General features: G+C 29.9%; 4 protein-coding genes across 7 annotated transcripts in view; 2 read left to right on the forward strand and 2 right to left on the reverse strand.

The window, feature by feature from the left end:
• Positions 1-6142, reverse strand: part of LOC100870329 (uncharacterized) — a 6994-nt gene extending 852 nt beyond the window's left edge. The window contains exons 1-2 of the mRNA XM_012487338.3: positions 4925-6142; positions 62-4748 (exon numbers count right to left, since the gene is read on the reverse strand). Coding sequence (XP_012342792.2) covers positions 62-4748; positions 4925-5109 — 4872 coding nt within the window. The 5' untranslated portion in view covers positions 5110-6142. The remainder of the gene's footprint in view (positions 1-61; positions 4749-4924) is intronic.
• Positions 6143-6476: 334 nt separating this feature from the next.
• Positions 6477-7764, forward strand: LOC100870212 (Cytochrome c oxidase subunit 7A-like). Its single transcript, XM_003689863.4, has 3 exons — positions 6477-6987; positions 7300-7440; positions 7523-7764. The coding sequence occupies exons 1-3, from the start codon at positions 6913-6915 to the stop codon at positions 7658-7660; spliced, it is 354 nt and encodes a 117-aa protein (XP_003689911.2). The 5' UTR covers positions 6477-6912; the 3' UTR covers positions 7661-7764.
• Positions 7765-8666: 902 nt separating this feature from the next.
• FIG4 (polyphosphoinositide phosphatase FIG4) lies at positions 8667-13890 on the forward strand. Of its 3 annotated transcripts, none has more exons than XM_086903664.1 (14): positions 8667-8902; positions 8971-9196; positions 9583-9747; positions 10243-10624; positions 10708-10951; positions 11048-11243; positions 11329-11527; positions 11602-12180; positions 12357-12469; positions 12635-12875; positions 12946-13161; positions 13226-13408; positions 13468-13636; positions 13712-13890. In XM_086903664.1, exons 1-14 carry the CDS (start codon positions 8822-8824, stop codon positions 13802-13804), a joined length of 3087 nt encoding a protein of 1028 aa, XP_086759790.1. In that variant the 5' UTR covers positions 8667-8821; the 3' UTR covers positions 13805-13890. The 3 variants fall into 3 exon arrangements, with proteins under 3 accessions (XP_086759790.1, XP_086759791.1, XP_086759792.1); XM_086903665.1 differs by having other exon boundaries at positions 10708-10852; XM_086903666.1 differs by lacking the exon at positions 9583-9747.
• Positions 13886-14884, reverse strand: RpL40 (ribosomal protein L40). Of its 2 annotated transcripts, none has more exons than XM_012487347.3 (3): positions 14849-14884; positions 14266-14465; positions 13886-14175 (listed from the first exon to the last, which is right to left on the reverse strand). In XM_012487347.3, exons 2-3 carry the CDS (start codon positions 14453-14455, stop codon positions 13979-13981), a joined length of 387 nt encoding a protein of 128 aa, XP_012342801.1. In that variant the 5' UTR covers positions 14456-14465; positions 14849-14884; the 3' UTR covers positions 13886-13978. The 2 variants fall into 2 exon arrangements, with proteins under 2 accessions (XP_012342801.1, XP_003689913.1); XM_003689865.4 differs by having other exon boundaries at positions 14544-14884.
• Between the last annotated feature and the right edge of the window lie 7118 nt (positions 14885-22002).

Here is a 22002-nt window from a genome sequence, read left to right on the forward strand (position 1 = left end):
ATTTTGCGTTATGAAATAAATATTGAAATAAATACATAATCTTACACATTACTCGACTTACGGTAATTTTTTCTAATATAGTTTCCGCTGGTTTTTCCTTCCGAGCCGATTCTTTTGGACTTGGTTTAATACTCGGCGTATATTTCTCTTCCTCCAATTCCCCTTTTTTCTCCGGACTTTTCAATGCATTTTGCGCTTCTATCCTTTTACGATTCAAAAATGCCATTCCATGGACTCGAAGATGTTTATCGACCGCTGCCTTATCTTCGAAAACGGCCATACAAACGTGGCATTGATTCGCCTCGATGGATTTCCCTCCAGTTTCAAGATCGTCCACGTTATCAGGGGCGTATAACGTGTTTTGCGCCATGTACGTAATAGGATCCTCTATCCCGTGAAATGCTTTCAGATGCATTTGCAGACTTGGCGCGACCACAAAGTTATCCCCGCATTCCAAACACACCAAATATCGGCCTTTTATTCTGTGATTAGAAGCGATATGCTCTCTCAAATTTGCCATGTTGGAGCAACGTTGATCACATTTTTTACATCTAAAATTACCCTCGCTATCTTCGGCCGTTACTTGTTTTACGCACAGCCCGACTCCGCTAAAATTCGCGTGTTTCCCATCCGTATATTTTTTCGGATTCCATCGTCGTCTCCTTTTCGCATTCGATATAGAATTGTCCGATTTGCGTTTCTTGTTATCCAATAAGTCTTTGTAACCTCCGTTAATGAATTCTGGCGATATACGTAACAAATTTGTGGTAATCGTCGATAATTTACACTCTTGCGAATGTTTATTCTGAAAATGGTTATTTATGATCGATCTTGATGTATTTATTAATTCTCCGCACAAATGGCACGAAAAATTGAATATCTCGTTCAAATTGGTCGGACAGTTTAGTGCGATTCGTCGAGGAATTTTCGGATCCCGTAAAAATACTGTCGTTTTCCCTCCTCCCTTCGTCGATTGTCCAATCTTCTTCGATCGATTCGATTCGAATACGTGCGAAGGAATTCTAGCAAGCGGAGGAGGCTTCAACATCGATTCACCCTCGCATTCTTTCTCAACTTGCACTGTTTCGTTTTCACTCTCCCCTTCGGTTGATTTCATTTTTTCCTTTTCGCACGATATTTCCTTTTTCCCAGCATCACTCGTATCGCTTTGCATTTTGATCATTTTCGGGACAATATCTCGTTGAAACGATTCAACGTCCAACATATCTGAAATCGATTTGTTATCCCCTATATATAAATCGCTACTTTCCTTGGATTCCAATTTTATCGTGGTTGTTACATTCTCTTCCAATGTAATTTCCGTCCTCGAATTTTCAATCCTTTTGATTATTTCGTTTTCTTCCATTGTTTCCTCGTTCGTTTCCTCCTGCGTTTTTGTAAATTTTATCGTTAACTCAGTTTCCTCGTGTTTCGAACTATCCAATACCGAGTCAGCCATTGACCTGACATCGAGTATCTTCGGTACAGTTTTGCTCGATTTTACAGAAAATTCCGAATTAACAATTTTCGAGCATTGCGGGGCGTCGTCATTCATCGCGTGATCGCTCGTTCCTTGTTGAGTTGTCCCATTTTCAAATACCTCGGACGTGATAGTTCTAGTATTTATAATCTTAGGCATAACGGTCCCGTCCTCGCAACATTCCGCGTTTGCATTCGTGAATTTATTCTGTTGCAAATTACTCTTCAACAAATTTGCCGCGTTCTCTACTTGCAAAACGTTCAACAACACCTCGTGACTTATAAGCTCCTTTAAACGTGTCACGTGCCCACTTTGCAGGTGAGACATAATTCGTTTCGGCTCTACGTGGATAAACATACAAAATGGACATTTGAACCATATCAATCTTTGCACGACCAGATGCTTCTCCATGTGCAACATGTAATCTTCGCAACGTACGATGCATCGTCCAATTTTGCACAATACCAATCTTATAGGATGATAATCATCCCCATCCAAATGTTTGTCTTTATGATGTTTTATGTACTCGGAGTACGAGGGTAAAACGATGTAACATTTGTCGCAAACTATTTTATTGTGACTGTGCATAATAGCAAAATGTTTAGCGACAGATTCCATATCTTGGAAACCGTCTATTTCGCAAACCTTGCAACCGAGAACACGTTTTTTTAGCGTGTGAAAACAAGTGGTCCACGTGTGAACTTCTAACGATTTGAACGTCGTAAATTTACGATAACAATCGGGGCATAAATACGGTTTTTCTTTGTCGTGAAAAGTTTGATGAGCTACGAAACGCGTTGAATTACCTTGGTAGGTTTGACATTTGTGGCACACGTGCCTATAACAAGAACAATAAATATCGTTTCCCGCAGGTTTCGAAAATCCTGGAATATAATACTTGGGTTTTGTAATTTTATTGCACGCTTTGCATATAGGTTTCTCATTCGTTTCTCGATACTCGGATTCCCAATCATTTAATGGTATATCTTTCTCCTCCGTGTCATCGCTCGTTTCAGTGCATTTATCAATGCAATGTTTCAATACGGTTTGCAAGATGTGAACGGCTTTTAAATTTTCTTTGATTACATTATCAGTCACGAAATTCATCACTCTCGATATTTCTTCGCCAATTTCTTGTAAATGGTCATAACGTTTCTTTAATTCGAAATAAGGAAGATGAAAAAATTCATTTAACATTTCTTCTTTACATTTCGTTATCATCGTGGATGTATCAACAATAGTATAAATTGGCTTCTGGTTAAGAAATTTTACATCGAGATACAAGTTTTGATCTTCTCCTTTATGGAATGATAAACTTTCAAACGAATTGTTCGTATTTTGTACATCGATACCAACATCTTTATGCTCGATATTTAAGAAAGACGTATCGGCCTTTTGAGAACACTTCACAGATGAAGAGGATTGTTTGGAATTAACATCGCAGCTAGAACTGCTCGATAATTCCGACGGAGATGGTGAAGGTGTTAAAGGGGAAATATCATTATTAAATGAATTTATCTTTTCCTGATTTGATATATTCTCTATTTCAGTAGAATTTAAGGGTATCAATGGTGGGATACCATTTGTAGATTTTGATTGCATCGTTCCTCCTGCATCTTTTATCGACGCTACCACCCCTTTGGATGTAGCTTTTAAATTTTTAGCGGAACCCGATGATTGTTTAATAATATATTTCCGCCCATTTTGATATACAATCTTGTTCGATAAAGCTCGCCCTTTGTTTTTATTACTCTCAGTTTGATTTTTCGATTTAGAAATATTTTTATTATAATCTTTGTTAATTTGCAAAAGTTTCTCATTTTCTAGATTTTTTTTCATTTCTAACAATTTCTCATTATCGTCAGGTACTAAGTGAACTACTGCTTTAGAGTGTGACTCTTTATTATTATGAATATTTGCATTATCAGAAGTTTGTCCTATAAAAACGATCTTTTTGTTGTTGATTATGTGAGATGGTAGTTGGTTAATAATTGTATTGATATCAACGTGCTTTTTGCTTTGAAACGTGACAACTTTTTGACCAGAATTGACGGTTAATGAATGTACATTTTGTTTAAATTTATCCAACTTATTTTTGCACGTATCTGTTTTTGTTGCACGAGATGGCTCAGATTGCACTTTAGATAATGGTTCTACTATTAATAAATTATTGAGAAGTGTTTTATTCATCTTTTTGTCAGAGTCCATTTCTACTATATTGCTTTCTGTGATTATTTTAATCGGTGAACTGTTATTAGATTTATGCGTTAGATTCTTTGATAAAGATTGTTTATTAGCAGGACACTTTGATAAATCTTTAACATCGCGTTTAGGTGTTATCATAGTATTGCCATAGGACATAACCATATTGGGTGAAATACAATTTAATTGTGTTATTTTATTCCTTTTAAATTTATTAGTAACCATATTTGAAGATTGAAGAATGGCGGATGAATCTTGCATTGATTTTACAGAAACTGTTGTACTTCTTTTTTTCTTAGTATTTAATGGAATTTCAGGTTCGAAACATTTTGATGTAGGCCCACAATCAACAAAAGTAATATCGTTTATCGTGCAAGGACTGTCTTCATTTTCGATCACACTTTCATCAGAGATGGAAACTATGGTAGAAGATGGACTCGCTCTTTTATCAACATTTTCAATAGAATCAAGTATTTCAATATCGGAATACGTTACATTACTATTTTTAGGTTTAGAATGAACAGAATTTAAAATAGAAAATTGCTCATCTATTGGTACTTCTAAAGGCTTAAAGTGAAACCGACCTTTATAACCTTTAAGAATAAGAGTAACTGGATTATTGCTATCTCCCCCTAATTGCCACCAATTGTTACTAATAGTTTTATCTTTTAACCAATCCATTATATGAACTTTTATTATAAATGTATGCTCCATGAGCGCTTCACAAGTTACATCTACTTCAGGATTCCAATCATTTATATTTGTTGGTATAGGCATTAACATTAAATCACCCATGTATACCAAATTTACATTATGAGTTTTCAAATGTGCAAAAAATTGACATTGATTGTAAAAGACTCTTATTACCCCAAATTTTTGACTTTTACGTAAACCTCTACTTCTTAAATATAAACGTTTCTCACGATCTGATTGCACACATGTTGAACATAATGTACCTTCTACAGAACTATGTTTACAATCTGTCACAAAACAATGCTGACACCAATATCCCAATATCCAACTTTTCCTTGCAATATGATCTTCCAAACTGCTTCGAAAATGGAAGCTAGTAGAAAACGAAATTTCTATGTTAAATTTTTATTTCTTATTAAAAATTAATCTTATTATGAATTAAATTAAATTAATTATAATTTAATGCTTTGTATATACCAGTTTTATATAATTGTACAACATTTGTAAAAGAAAGAGTATATTAAATAATAAATGTATTAATAAGCTCACCAGTCTTTGCACTGTGTACACATATATAGTGTCTCACACTCTGGAACATGTTCCTTCAAAGAGGGGGGTGGTACTGTTGGCACATAAGGCTGTTTATGTGTTATAAAAACAGCATTTTTCACTGCTGTATAATACTTGACACCCCATCTAGTTTCAATTCTCCTATTCTTTCGTAACTTTGGCATCAGACTTTACTTATTACGTATCACAGAATTCAGAGTATCTTACACATAAAATCCATAAGCATCAAATTGATACTTGAAAATTCATAAATAGAAATATAACTTTGATATGAGCTATTGTAATTACACAATTACTTATAACAGTATGTTATAAAGATGGTAAGATATTATAATTTCTACTAATAAAGATAGAGAGTAATAATGTCTTCTGTTCCAATTATCATATACTTTTTTATGACATACAATGAATGCAATGAAGTACTATAGATATAAAGAGCACTGTACAAAATTTATTCACAATTGTGTCACAAATTTCACTATTAATTATTTTTAATAGCATAAAATGTATTAATACAACTCAAGATATTGTTCATCACAAAACCACCATATTCAGCCATGATATGTTTTGCTGTTTGCAGTTCGTCGGTAAAACAGAGTTGTTAGTACGGCAAAATTAATAAAATAATACATATATATTAGGAAGTGATGTGCATATTTAATAATATAAAATTATTAAACATTTTTTGTTTATTACTTAAAACTATTATTTAATATTTTGATTCTTGATATATATATATATATTTTTTTTTCTTATATCATTGTATCATTTTCATAGAATTTTATAATTATAACCATTGAAAAAATTTTTTTTCATTAATATTGAATACAATTATAAATTCTTAAATCACATTAAAAAATTATATTCAAACACTTTTGTTAATAAATATAATTTATATTTAAAATATAATTATATGTCTTCATATAAGTAGGTTAAATTTGTCTGAATGACAAGAATAAAGAGATTGATTATAATATATTTTTATTACTTTTATTATTAATAATTTTGAAATGATAATCTCTTCTATTATTTTTATCAATTTGAATTATATTCTTAATTCTATGACTTAATAAATCAGTCATGTTTTCATCAATGAAATTATATTTTATTTATTATATTTATTTTCACTATAAAAAATGTTAAACTTTAACCAAAACATTTTATGAAATATGTCAACTCATATATAATAATATATGTATTATATATGTATTATATATATTATATTATATGATATATACATAATATATATATATATATATATATATATATATCAACTATTATTATATTTGTAAAATAAAAGTAAATCATAAATAATATACATTAAACTCGTAAAATAATTTATATATATATATATTTAATACGTTCATTACATTAATAATTTATTATATCTATATTATAAATTATAAAATAGTTTTGAAAATTATTTGCAACAGTATTTTGAAATAAAATAATTTCAAAAAAATATTTTTTTAAATAAACATATTATCTATATGAATATTCTAACCATGAATCATTTCTTATATCTTAAATCACTAGATATAGTTTTAATATATGATATAAAATGAAATAAAAGGAATATTTAACTTATATATAAAATATAATAAATTTAATATAATTTAAATTAAAATTATACGATAAAAATGATAATAACAGAAATTATTGCTAATAATATTATATTAAATAATTTATATTTTATAATTTAATTATAAGCTGTATTACTAAATTGTGTACATAAATTACATTATACACAATCACATGTTATTAATATTTTGTATAAAATATTTGAATAAATTGAAAATAATCTTTGAAATAATTTAGTGAAATGGCCAACCTGCATTCTACCAACCTATATTAAGATTTATTATATAGTACATATTTTTCTTTATTTTCAGAAAGTAAGTACAAAAATCACTACGGGCACGGATAAACGCCATTATAAGTACAAGTAAGTTACATAAAGGGAGAAAATGTCGTTCCATCGATTTAGTGCTTTTACTGGTCGTTTAAAACAATCCACCCAATTACAAGCTCTTTATCCTTTAGTGAGTAATTAACAATAAAAATTAAACAAAATCCTTAGTAGAATTGAAACTCAAATGTTTCATTTTAGTAAAATTTAATATAGAGAATATATTATTTTTTCTATCATATGTTTTGATGGAATTTTAAACGTTAAATAATGACATAATATATTTATATAATATATATAACAAAAGTTTGAAAATATTATATGAAAATTTTAAGTATAAATTAAATACTTTGCAAATACTTCTATATTGTATATTATGTGATTTATAGATATTATTGTATAATATTATATAAAATATATTTAATAATTAATATTTATGTTATAGTCTCCAAAACCATTAGAAAAAATAGAAGCACCAAAAATGATGTTTGATTCTATCAAAACTAAGATAGCATCTACATCTAATTTCTCTAGACATCATTCTACAATACCTCCAAAAATGAAAAAATTACAGCAAGAATGGCAGGTATGTATAATATATATTTTTTTAACAAAATTATATTAATAAAATAAAGATAATAAATCATAAATTATATATTTAATTATAGGCTGATTTATCAAAACCAACCTTTCTTTTACGAGGCACATCAGATCTGATACTTTATCGTTTTACCATTGTAACAACTGTACTTGGTTTTATTATTAATTTATATTATATAAATGAACTTCGATTGAAATTTCGATAAAATGTTTCCATGTTTAATATAGAAATATATAGGAATAATATATATTGTAAAAAGTACATTATTATTTTATAGTAATTATATCCTGAAGTCATATTATAAATAAATAATTAAGTGTATTTATTAATCATATCCTATCCTTAAATTTTTTATATATATAATATAATATATATATAGTATAATAATTCAAATTGTTATTTATACAAAACAATTTTAAAACTTTACTACATCTTTTATTGTAAGTATTTAATTCTAAGTATATATTATTAACCATCGATTATTACAAATGATATACAAAATAATATTTAGATTATTATGAATAATATATTTATATATGAGTTGGATTAAAAATTTTTTATTGCAATATAAAGAAAATAATTTCAATTTGTAAGATTTTTTTTTAATTATTACCTAAAAATAAATTTAAATATAATGCTATTAAGGAGATATTTATTTGTACATATTACATAATATAATTATATAATATATAATTATAAATATCAATATTTTAATATAAAGAAAACATATATTTGTAATATAAAAAAAATATCGATTTAAAATTTTAAAATTTTAATAATTTAAGCAAAAAAATTAATCGCATGCTGAAAACGATCTTTTGAGGATATAAATTTTGCAGCATAAATATAGATAAAAAAATAATAATAATAAGAAAAAGATGAAGATAGAATAAAAATATTGAAATCAGGAGTATTTTCAAAGTGTCGCAAATAAAACTTGTAAAAAGAATGGAAAATAGAGAGAAGGATAGAAATTATAAGAATTCTTAATATGCCATTTTTGAATGTTGAAAATATTTCTTCAAATAAAATAAAATAGAATAGATAATTTTAAAAGAACTTTGATAATCAATTCTTATTTTTTCTCTATTTTTCTCCTATAATTTTCTTTTTTTATCCAACTTTCTTATCTTAGTTTTATTTGCGGCATCCTAGAGATGGCGTTGATTTCTCAAATTTTTATTTTTCTCCCACTATTTGCTCTCCTTGTCTTACTCTTGACGCGTCTTGATTAGTGACAAATTTTGCATATTGTCTATGATTGATTGAATCTCGTGATTATATGAAATGTCATTGATACGGAAAGAATTTTAAAAAAATTATTAATATTTAAAAAAAAAAGTTTAATATTTATAAATCAATAAAAATGGATGAAAATATTCCAACTGTAGTATTTCATCCTATTATTTCTTCTATACAAAAGATCGCTCTTTATGAAACAAAATCTGTAAGATTGTTTTATAAATATTTTAAATATTTTTAAAAATAAATATATAATATTTATGTACATTTCAGAGATTTTATTTAATGGGATCAAATAATACTTTAACACGGTTTCGAGTATTGAAAATAGATCGTATGGAATCTAAAGAATTAGTCGTTGTAGATGATAAAAGAGAATATACTCAAGATGAAATAAAGGATCTCGTAAATATGATTGATATGGGTAATCGTACACGTGCTGGACAAAGAAATAATGTTGGTGGAGTTGCCAGAATTGTTTCAGCTTTTGGAATTGTTGGTAAGTAGTATTTAGTTTAACTATTAACTTTTTCATATAAAATTTCAATGCACATATTTGCTTTTCCACAATATTAAAAATTTTTATATTTTATAATAATTATGAATATTATATAATTATATAAAATATAAAAAAAAATAATATAATTTTTACACATATATTGATACTTTGTATTTCTTATTAGTATACAATTATATTGCAATGCTAATATAATTTAAGTTTTTTTATATTGCATGATTTATTTTTTTGGCTATGCATGTTGATTGTATTCTAATATTAGACATACAAAATAATATATATATATATGTAGTAATACTGGAATAAAACTATTGCTGAAACATTATATAAGACTTAGTTTCTATATACATATTTGCTTGCTAACAAAGGCAGCATTCACAAAGAATCTACAACTGACAATGGTGTATCAAAAGAATCTGAACACCAAGAATGTCAGAAACCATTGCATAAACCAACTCAAACTAAATTCACCTGGAAAACAATGTGGCAGAGAGACATTTTTCCTCGTCTAATACCAGCTTTTGGTCTTCTTGGTAAGGACCATTGATTTTAATATTCAATCAAATGTCATTCGAAACAAAATAATTTTTAACAAAGTATTTAATGATTATTTAAATTCAAATGTTATGCAATTAAATTTATACTATACTGGAATATAATAAGAAAATAGAAATATTGTAAATGTGATAATAATCATTATTTATAGTATTTTTCTTTATAGTAAATTATAAAATTGAGAATTTAATATTTAAAAACTTTTCTAAATCAAAGTAAATTTTCTTGATATATATATGAATTGTGATATTAATATTACATCAATATAAATATATTATGTATGAGATATATTATAGCACATACATGTTTTTAACATAGTATAACATAAAATTAAATTTGCATGTCATTTTATTTATAATATTAGAAAATTATGCATGTTATAAATATAACACTTTAGATGTTATGATATATAAAATTAAAAAATTTATTTATATTTTAATAAAAGAATTAATATTAAAAAATTAATTTTTTAGGTTTTGTACGTTTCTTGGAAGGATATTATATAATTCTGGTTACTAAGCGACGTAAAGTGGCTGTAATTGGTCATCATACAATATATAAAATAGAGGATACTTCAATGATCTATATTCCAAATGATACTATTCGTGTTTTTCATCCTGATGAACAAAGATATGTAAAAATGTTTCAAAGCATAGACCTCAGTAGCAATTTTTATTTTAGTTATTCTTATGACTTAACTCATACTTTACAAAATAATATGACCCCACCAAAACATATTAAACCTGATATTTTTTATACAAATGCCAAAGATTTAAATCAAACAGATAATAGTGATGCTGAAGATGCAGAAGATTTTTTTAATATATGGGCATTTAAAAAAAATTGGAATAATAGGTTTGTTATAATAATCAATGAATAATTTATAAAAATTAAATATTCAATAATATTGATTATCTATATATATATTTTTTCAACAGTACAGAAAAGTATGTTGATTATGGGATACGAAGTAATCCACATCGTCGATTTGTATGGAATTCACATTTATTAAAACCAGTAGAAAAAGATTTGCATCGCGACTGGATTTTATATGTAACACATGGCTTTATTGGTCAATCAAATGTTAGTATTTTTGGAAGATCTATGTATGTAACTATTATTGCCAGAAGAAGTAATAAGTATGCAGGTACCAGATTCTTGAAACGTGGAGCAAACTTTGATGTATATATAATTAAATTATATATATATATATGTATGTATATATGTATGTATATATATTTCAATTATTATTATTGAAAAATAATTTTATTAATGAAGGGAGATGTTGCAAATGAAGTAGAAACAGAGCAAATCGTTCATGATTCTGGAGTAAGTTCATTAAGTAAAGGTCGTTTTAGTTCTTTTGTTCAAATGCGTGGATCAGTTCCTGGACATTGGAGTCAGGATGTTAGTAAAATGGTTCCTAAACCTACCATCACTTGTGATTTAGCCGATCCTTATGTGGAAACAGCAGGTATATGAAAAATAATAAGTTATTATATTATTTAACATATTTTTCTCCAATAGAAATTAAATTTTATCATTAAAAAAAAATTCAGGTGCACATTTTAATCAACTTCTAAGAAGGTATGGTTCTCCCATCATAATTCTCAATCTTGTTAAAAAACGTGAAAAAAAGAAACACGAAAGTACATTAAGTGAAGAATTATGCATGGCTGTTAAATATTTAAATCAATTTTTACCTCCAGAACATCATATTCAATATATAAGTTTTGATATGGCTCGAATGAACAAAAGGTATAGTTATACTTATTTTATACTTTAATAGATAAAAATAGTGAAAGTATAAAATAATAATATAATCCTTTTAGAAAAAAATTTAATGTTATGGCGCGATTGGCAAATATAGCGCATAATGCAGTTTTGAAAACTGGTATTTTTCAATCGCAAAGTCCATATTATAGTCAGAGGAATTTATTTTCTCCTCAATCTAATTATAATAAAAAATATTACAAAATTAATTCAAACATGATTTTCTCATTCAATATGCATGGTGTTCAAAATTATACAAATATTTTAACTGAGAATAATAATGATTCATCTCATGCTTGTGATGTTAGTTCTAAGTTCATTAGAGAGAATAAACATAATGGATTAAATTATGTAGAAAATAGAGTAAGACAATGCTTTGATAAAAGGGGTACATTACAAACTGGTATTATTAGAACAAATTGCGTTGATTGTTTAGATCGTACAAATACAGCTCAATTTGCAATAGGAAAATGTGCTTTAGGATTCCAATTATGCGCCTTAGGTGTATTGGAATCTCCTAAATTAGAATTTGACTCTGATTGTGTAAGAATGTTAGAGGAATTATATGAAGATCATGGTGATACATTAGCATTACAATATGGTGGTTCTCAATTAGTGCATAGGATAAAAACTTATAGGTAAGATTGTATTATATTATATATATATTATATTATATATATATTATATTATATATTATTATATAATATATTATATATAATATATTATATATAATATATATAATATATTATATTATATTATATATATATATTATATTTCGATCATAATAGAATCATATATTAATGGTTTGATTTAGAAAAACTGCACCATGGACTAGCCAGGGTAATGATATTATGCAAACTCTCAGTAGATATTATAGCAATACGTTCAGTGATCAAGAAAAACAACATACAATTAATTTATTTTTAGGTAAATGTATATATAAACAAGTAGAATCAAAAAAATAAAAATAATAAATAAAATTTATATATATATATATATATATTATAATTTTATTATTTATATATATATATATATATAAATTTTATTTATATATATTTATATTTTTTGATATAAATATTATTATTATTATAGGTTTATTTATACCCGAAGAAGGAAAACCTCCAATTTGGGAACTTCTAACAGATTATTATCTTCATCATAAACCAGCTTGTCATTATTCTCGTAGAACAAAGCTTTTAACTCAGTGGTGGGATAATACTGTGTTAAAGTGTCTTCCATACGCGTTAAATGAAATAACGAAAACATGTTCAGAAATAATACAAGTTCAAAACTCAATGGAAGAAATGATCGATGTTTATTATGATTACCATAGGTATTGAAATCTTATGATGTGAATATAACATTATAATTCATGTAATTCATTTTGAATTATTTTTTTACAGACCATATGAATTATCTTTACTTTCCGAAGTTTACGCATATAAAATTAGTCATTCCGTTAGAGATTTTATGCCGCACTTTACAACTAGTTTCAGTCCATTTATAGTACGAATACGACCAGGTAGAAGAAGAGAAGAAACTGGTAATAAAAATTTAAATATGAAAAATCCTTCAATGACTGGGCAAAGTAGTACCAGTAGTACAACATCAAGTGCAAGGTAATATAAAAAAATCAAATAAATAATTTTTTAAATGCTAATTCTATGCGACGATATTTCAAAGTTCTAGCGATGATTCAAGTTCAGACGAGGATGAAAATCATCAACATATTAATGATTCTCAGTTCATAATTTCGAAAGAAAATTCGGAATTTACATCTTTTGAATCATTATTTCCATCTATGAAAGAAGTGTATGGTACTCAACCTGAATATCCTAAAAGAAATGATGTGATATTGTATAAAAGGTAATAATAATTTAGTTTTATAAACATTGTAGAATATTATTTTAATGTATTTTTAATAGATTTGCATTGATCGGGCGTAACGCAACATATCCTTCAGATTACATGAAAGTACGATTAAAATTAACTCAACAGATATCATTTCCTGAAGCAAAAATTATTGTAATCCAATTACCGACGGTAAAGAAATCTAATATAAATATATACGAGCAATATGTTAAAAGAGCTAAGGTAAGCATAATAAGTTATTACAGTCAATATGCAAAACAATTATACAACATTAAAATGATATATGATATTATTTAGGTAGGTGGTTCTTTACCAAATTCCAATGATATTAATTTGTACGAAAATTATACAAAACAACAGCAGTTATTAAAACTAATATGTCCAAATTAAGTATATGTAATTAAATTTGTTTTATTTTTATAAATATATTCATATAAATTAATATATAATAAGGCAATAAAAAAAATTTAATCACATTCTTATGTACGTTTTATTAAAACCATCTTTTAGAGAAGAGATACATTTGTAAAATGAGTAAGTAGAAATTAAGTAGAAGTATATAGTTTACTTCAGTTTCTTCTTTGGTCGAATATTGTTTGTATGCCCACATTTCTTTTTACGACAATTCGTTGCACGTGGATGAAGGCGTGCATAACACTTTCTACAAATCATTTTATCACAGTTATATTTCTGTGCAAGAATTCGTAAAGTAGGTTCAATTACACCACCGCGAAGTCGAAGAACAAGATGTAAAGTGGATTCTGTTTAAAAACACAAGATAATTATTATTCTGAATGATACGAAATGAAAAAAAAAAATTTTTCTTAATTTTAAAATCGCCAATACAATACCTTTTTGAATATTATAGTCCGACAAAGTACGTCCATCTTCTAATTGCTTTCCAGCAAAAATAAGACGTTGCTGATCAGGTGGTATTCCTTCTTTATCCTGAATTTTAGCTTTCACATTTTCTATAGTATCTGATGCTTCTACTTCAAGAGTGATAGTTTTACCCGTCAAAGTTTTCACAAATATCTGCATCGTGGTATACCTATTTAAAAGAAAGATCGTACACTTAATAAAAAATCATAACGAGAAGTAAAGAAATACAAAATTACACATTATTTACTAGGCAAGATCGTTAAGATGACAATTAATTTTTTATATTTCCAATTTCTTAAGTATCTATGATTTTTTAGTGTTAAGTTTAATAAAATATGTAGAAGTGACTAGAAAATTTCACAACAGACATTTCGTTTATAAACGTGTGTTCTAGCAACGTATCGTACTGCAGTTGTTTTTGAAACCCTTTTGTTTAATTGTTCGATTATATAATATTTCATCAATAAACGATATTAATTTAATTTACAGACAATTTATACGTTATAAGAAGATTTTAGATCATAAAGTCTCTAAAAGATATTGAATTCTTACCGTTATAAAAACGTGCACGCCACGAAAACAACCTCAAAAGACTTTGCAATGGCAGCACTGTAACTTCCGTTTACACAGAGTCGATATACTAGCCCTCTTGTGGTGAATAATTTTACTATTTCAAAAAAAATATGAGTAGAATTTATTTACTGTGTTTTATATAAAGTGTGTAATTATTGAAAATTTATTTCATTAGTGCAAATTTGAACGAATGTTAACTCATTGTGAATATTGTTAATAACTGGTGATTCATTATTTATCTTTATGAAAATTATAAAAATATTCAATTTTATTAAAATGAAATGTAAATATAATGTAAGTACATGTGATAAATATCTAATCAGAGAATTTCTTAAAAAAGATATATGTATAAGATTTATATGTATGAAACATCAATAGTTTAATGACTTTCAATTCTATCTTTTGAAAATGTTTTTTTATATTTTATGTGTATAAAGCTATATATATATCTAGGTTGCATTACGAACACATGTGTGATATATGATGATATATGATGTATACGTACATATTATAGTCAATATGTATATATATATATATATATATATATTATTTTCTTTAAAAAAAATAAAGATCATGGCTTAAATCACGATTATAGATGCAAATTTCAATGATAAATTTTGACTTAAAATTCATTAAAATTATTAAAGTAAAATTAAGTTATTAAATTTTATATCATAATTTTAATATTGAATAGAAATAATTTATTACTCTATTTATTCATAAATAGGATAAATTTGTCATACAATTCGTCGAATTTTTTTAGATATATTTTCTGTTTTTCGCAGATATATGTGCTCTGGTGAATGCGTTCTATAAATTCGAATGAGTTTTGCAATACTCTAAAGAAGCATAAGAAGCTTTATGATATTCTACCATCTCGAATGCTTTTGCATTCATTGAACGAGAATCTCTTTATATTACCATTTTTATCGTGAGGCGACACGTTATAATAAAAAGATAGATAAGAAGAAATATGGAGAAAAGTAACGAAAATCTAGTATAAATTTGATGAAAGTAACGCGTATGAATCATGAAATCATTGATACGATTCGATTATTACGTTCTACACGCCACGTTGATTTTTAACTGAAAACAAAATGCCTCTTAGAAAATGGAATTTCTGTTGACAGTAATACAGTTTAGATGTAAACTATGTATGTATGCTTAGTAGATGAAATCGAGTAAACAACAAGCTTACTTTTATAATCCGTTCTGAGATTGCCTTATTGAGTGGTTTCGGTTTTTGTATAACGTTATTGAGAAGTTGTAAATCTCCATCGAAGTTTGTTATCGAAGTTTCCTCATTATAAATCCGGTGGTCGTTTTCTATATCGCAGCGAACACATCTCAATTCGTTGCATTGATCAACCGTGTTGTAGGAAGTTGTTTCGAGTTGTTGAACTCTGATAAAGTTAACCAGAATCTCAAGGCTATTGTGGAAATTGAACGGTAACTGGATTTAGGTTTAGATGGACCAGCTATGGTTGATAATGCGAATTAGAATGTTTTACGATTTATACGAGCAAAGGGAATGATACCCTCGTTACATAAATAAAATAAAATTGTTACGATTGATTACGATATCATTTCATTGGATTTTAAATCCACGTAAGTAGATGGAACTTTTGTTTCGATTGCCTGCAAATAAATCATATTAGAAATTAATCAATTTGCATTGTTCATCCAAAGTTAAACTTACTTACTTATGTTAAATTTTAATTATAAATCATGCAAAATCAATACATTTTGAGATTTAAAATTATATCAATTGTTCAAATTTTTCAGGATAAATGCTATTTAATTATATGGAATAAAAGAAGGAATTTTTTTCATTAACTAAACGTGATATCAGTAAATTCTATAAATTTACTATTAATTTTAGATTCATTGATCAATGAACTCTAATTACGGCTAAGAAGCACAACGACCTTGTCATGTTCGACCCGAAATCGTATCGTGTCTCTAATATTCGCAATTAGCTTTTATTTACGGATTATTGTGGTACATTACAATCGATAATTCGGGATATTTTAATCTAATATTTATCTTTCCTTCCGAAGAACAGTTGACGTCCAACACAAATTGCATCATCACCCGATGTCATCGTTTCTGAACGCAGTTGTGACTGCAAATGCTGCTATGACACTCGACCACTTGTCCATTAGTGGATCTCTGTATTCCATGTTCAGACGCGATTTCCATTTACATACGCTTATCCTCGAAGGTATGAATTAAACACTTTATGCATCAATTCTAGAAATTTTGAACGAATGATCAATCGAACTGAATAGAAAATACGTTTCTATCGATATTGTTCATGATTCCCCTATAACAAAATCATGTATTTTATATATATATATAATAATTAATAATAAATCATTTGTAGATATCACTGATGATGACAAACAAACAATTTACTCTCGCGTCGAATAAAATATTCTTTTCTCTGTTTATTCAAACTATCATTGGATATTATTTCATCTCTGTACTTTTCTTCAATTGCCCCTGTAATTAATATTTTCCCGTTCCTTCGTATAGAAAATGATTCTCAACATCATTCATTTCGTTCTAAATACGCTATCGTTTATTGTCAATGATTTGTTTTCAGGCATCTATTATATTCGTGATAAATATTTGGTATGAAGAGTCTATTGGATGCGAGGATTTGTCGGTGTCTTTATTCCAACTGCAAAAAGATGAAAGAAAGTAATAATGGAAAAGCCCGACCGAGTTAGTAAGATCATTAAACTGCAGGGGTCGATATACAGGCTAAAATTGGAATCTAACTCTAAGGTGAACTCGTTCAACTATAGTTAACCTTTCATGACACTTTGACCTCTACTCGTATACGCTTTTATCGAAGAATGCGCAAACCCTGGTTTCTGGATCGAAAATCGAATTATCGATTACGCCGAGCCTAACTTTTCTACCCTTCCACCTTTTATTTCTTTTTGCCTCTTTTCGTCTTCTACTTGGCATCCTCTCTTCGCGTCCTTATTCTACCAACAGACTCCATTTTTCGTCCAAAGAGAATTGGAGAAGTGCAATTAAAAGTTGTTACGAACATGAAACGAGGTTTAATCGTCGTTGTGCTTCTTAGCCGTAATTAGAGTTCATTGATGAATGAATCTACCCTCTTTTATCTCGTGCCTCGATCTAGCTTTCGAGTCTTCGTATATAATTTATTATCTTATATCTATTCGAGGTTAAAATTTCATCAAGTGTTATTTAACATCGAGTCGAAGCCAATCTATTTATCCTTTGTCGAGCTATTACTCGGATATATATATATATATATATATATATGTAATGCATCGTATAATACATAATATATAACGTTTATGTACGTTCGTTCGGATATTTTTTATTAGATAACGAAAATTACCGAATCGTAAAATTCGTTAGGAAACTTGTTCCATAAGAAGCCGACCAACTTTCAGAAATTTTATCGACGCTTCTGTAAAATTTATATTTGCTTGCTTACCAAGGCCAAAATCTAATTTTCCCCTTTCTGCGTAATAACTTTAACGTTTTCGAACATCGGTACCCACGATAAAAGAACCACAAAATACGAAATACCATTTGCGATCCGAGATAAAACTTTTCCATCAAAATTCCCTGTTTTCCCTCGTGTCCCTGATCTAGCTTTCGGCTGTTCGCATTTTGCCCATTCAACCGCTTTCCGCGACCCGTCAACATCTCATCTAAATCAGCGTCCAACTTATTTTTTATTACGTTCCCCCTCTCATTCTCTTCGTAACAAAGACGCGCACGCATTGTACGAAATATCATACATTTTATTGGCTATTATTATTCTTTTTCGTTCAACCTATTTTTCCTTATTGCTCGATGGAAACAAATTTATCGAAGCGGCGAATCTTTTTTTTTCTCTCCCCATAGAAACGCGTTGGAAACGAAGGGGGAAATTGGGATTGATGTTGCGGGAATGGAGCATGGAGAAATAAGGGGAATGTATAATTTCGAATGCGGTAGGTGGAAGCGTACAGGTAGGACACGCAATGCAGTTTCGTGGAAATTAGGTCAGCGAGTTTTCGGGCGAGACAGAGACTGTGGGCAAGGGTCGAAAGACGAAAGAGGGAAGAAAGAGAGGAAAAGGTTAGAGGTTGTCGTCATCGCGAGGTATCGTGGTTTGGATCGCGGCGGATACCGTGTCTCTCGAAATCATGGGAAGGAAACTGTCCCTCGACAGTTTATTTAGCGCGAGAGTTTTAAAGAGCTCGCTTCTCGTCGCCGAATAAGAAATTTTCTCCAATGATATGACGGCTAGCTATATACAATAACAGATCGATTAGACTCTGATGATACTCGTTTAATCGTTATAGAGCTTTACACGTGTTTCATTTTGTTAAATATTTAAGGAAAGTAAGAAAACGTTTATTTCTCGAGGGGAAAAAAAAAAATTCATTTTGAATATTTTGTCTTTCTTTTTTTTTCTTGATATTTCACTAATTTGTAATTAATATTCCGCGGTGAGAGAATAGAGTCCGTTCGAAACCGGTTTCGGACGAACGAAACGGTCCTTTTGTCCTTTGATTCGAGTAAAACCAGACCGGAAGTCAGCAATCGTACACCCGTTTCCGGTTCGAAATCGTGATGCGCGTTCGTTTCATCTTTCGCAACTGTGAATTCTCGTCTCGATCGCACACACACCCGTTTCCTTTTGAAATCGAAACGTTCGTTACGTTAACAAATAATCTTTTTTACAGCGGATCGAATCGAATCCAATTAAAATTTCTCTTTTCCTTACAGTCGTCAAGATTCTCTTCTTTTTTTTTTTTTTTTTTTGGAATTTTATAACATATATACATGTCTGATATTTCACGCTGGAATATAATTCCAAGCTTTCCATTCTTCGACTCTTGCATCACTTTCCTTCTCTCGCGCTTCCTCTCTCACCTCTCCGTTTCTCTCTCCGATCTCAACCGTGTTTCTCTCGCATCCGATGGGAGTTGGTGAATGTCATGGAGTCGCAAAGTTGCGGTGGCGTATTACAAGCTGCAGCAGCTCCGTTCCGCAGGTTTCCTTCAATAATGGAGCGGGCCAAATAGTCTAATTTACTCGGCGACTAGTCGGCCACTAGTCTGAATATGCATGTGTGCCGTGCTATTCACCACGGCGAAGACGGCGGCGAGGCTGGGGCCAGGAGTCTAAGTGGAGGAGAACAGTTGTAGCTGCGACCGTGTGCACACAACTATGTGTTCTAGTACGCCTCTTCGTACCTTATTAGGCGTCACCTAACGCGAACATTGTCCGTGTTCGAGCATTTTCCAAATTGGGTCAGTTGACGTAATGCATCGCGTGCGACACGGCGGATGCGTGCGTTTTTGACGGGGGAAAAAATTGATGCGCATCGACACGCGCACTTTTCTCATTCCGTTATTTACCTTTCGAAATAAGCGTCGAAACGTTATTGCATTTACTTTTAAAATTCATTTTGAATACTTGATAATCGAAATTATGCAATTCTCAATGTAACGAAGAAAAAAATTGTTTCGCAATCTTCTCATTCGGCAATAAGCGTCGAAGGGTAAAAGGTATTTACTTTTAAAATTCATATACAATACTTGATAGTCGAAATTATGAAATTCGTTGATTCTCAATATATATATATATACACACAATACAAATGTAATTTTGGGAGTCGAAAATCGTCGATAATTCCGTTCGATTCAAATCGCGTTTCGTTCCTTCTTATTGTCGATATTTCTTTCGTCATTAATTAAAATGATCATATTATTTTATCGATATTTCTCGAAACTTGTCAACTCTTAGTGGTATCAACTCGTTTCCTTCGAAACTCGATCGTAAACTAATGGTAAGTTAACTGCACAGTTGGTGGAACGGTACGAATGGCGGATCGGTTGGTGCGAGTTTGCGTGCAACTCGAAAACCGACTGCACCGACAGCAGCCACCGCTGCCACTACCACCGCCTGTACCGCAGAATTTCAGTCCCGAGGGCTAGCATTAAACGAGTTTCTAACATACATTCCTAACTGCGCCACTTGTGCCTCCTGATCGGATATTCAATCAGGCGCTAGCGTTCGAGAATTTATGGGACCGAGCACACTTGACACGACTCGTGGACCAAATTTCGCGCTATCCACCTTCGCTTCTATCACGCGAAAATGTGATCGTATCGCGCAGATACACGTATATATATATATATATATATATAAAGAAAAAGTTTAAAATTTTCGATCGATCTAAAAAAGGAAAATCTACGAGATCGGTCTACATTTTTATCCAAAGGAACACGTTTAACAATTTCACCGTCGCGTCGAAACAAATAAATCCAATTTGGGAAACTCGGTTCTTCGTCTTCGATATAAACTTAAGTTACTCGCGTAAAACATTTAAGAAATGCGGCGGAGTCGTGGCGCGATGCGACGTTTACTCGACGAGAAACTTTTCGAAGCTAGGATCGTTTCGGCCGGCAATCTCGACGTCGTATATAGCTTGTTTGTGTCCCACCACCCGCCCGATTTTTTTCCCGGCCGAATTACCAGAAATTCGATTCGACACTTTGGCGAATCCTTTGCCAATTTATCACTACTTTTTTTAGATATACTTAGAAAGTTGGAGGAAAATAAGCGAAAATATCACGGTGACGCTCGTTCGCGAACGTGTCCGAATTTTCCCTTCTCGACCAATTATTTTTCTTCTCCGTTCCGATCGAATGAAATTATTATCGCGGTAAATGGATATTTACGCGTATATCCACGAGGCGGGCGATCAATTGACAAAGTGAAAAAGAGGGAATCTTGGTTTTCGATCGAGGGGAAGAGGTATTCGTTTCTCTTGGATCGCGTTCAAAGTCGAATCGGTTGGAATGGAAAAGATGGAAGAACGGTACCCGGCTCGTGGAGAGAGCGAAAACCTGGTTTAGCCTGGAGAGTAGGGGGAGAGAGAGTAATATAAAGGAGAGAAGAGGCAAGTTGTGAAGGGGCGGGGATCGGTGGTCTCTGCTTCTTGCGTGTCGCTTGCCTTCAACGTTGGATGCTGTGCACTCTTCGTATCCGAGTAGTTCCACTCGAGTCTTGGCTCTGCCGGTCCTTTGGCCTTGGACGGAAAGCATTGACCTCGGCGTTCCACTCCGAGAGCACAACCGGTC

The sequence above is a fragment of the Apis florea genome, unplaced genomic scaffold (genome assembly GCF_048593485.1).
Source record: "Apis florea isolate Af1SG1 unplaced genomic scaffold, ASM4859348v1 contig_2293_pilon, whole genome shotgun sequence".
In the NCBI taxonomy this organism is placed as follows: domain Eukaryota; kingdom Metazoa; phylum Arthropoda; class Insecta; order Hymenoptera; family Apidae; genus Apis; species Apis florea.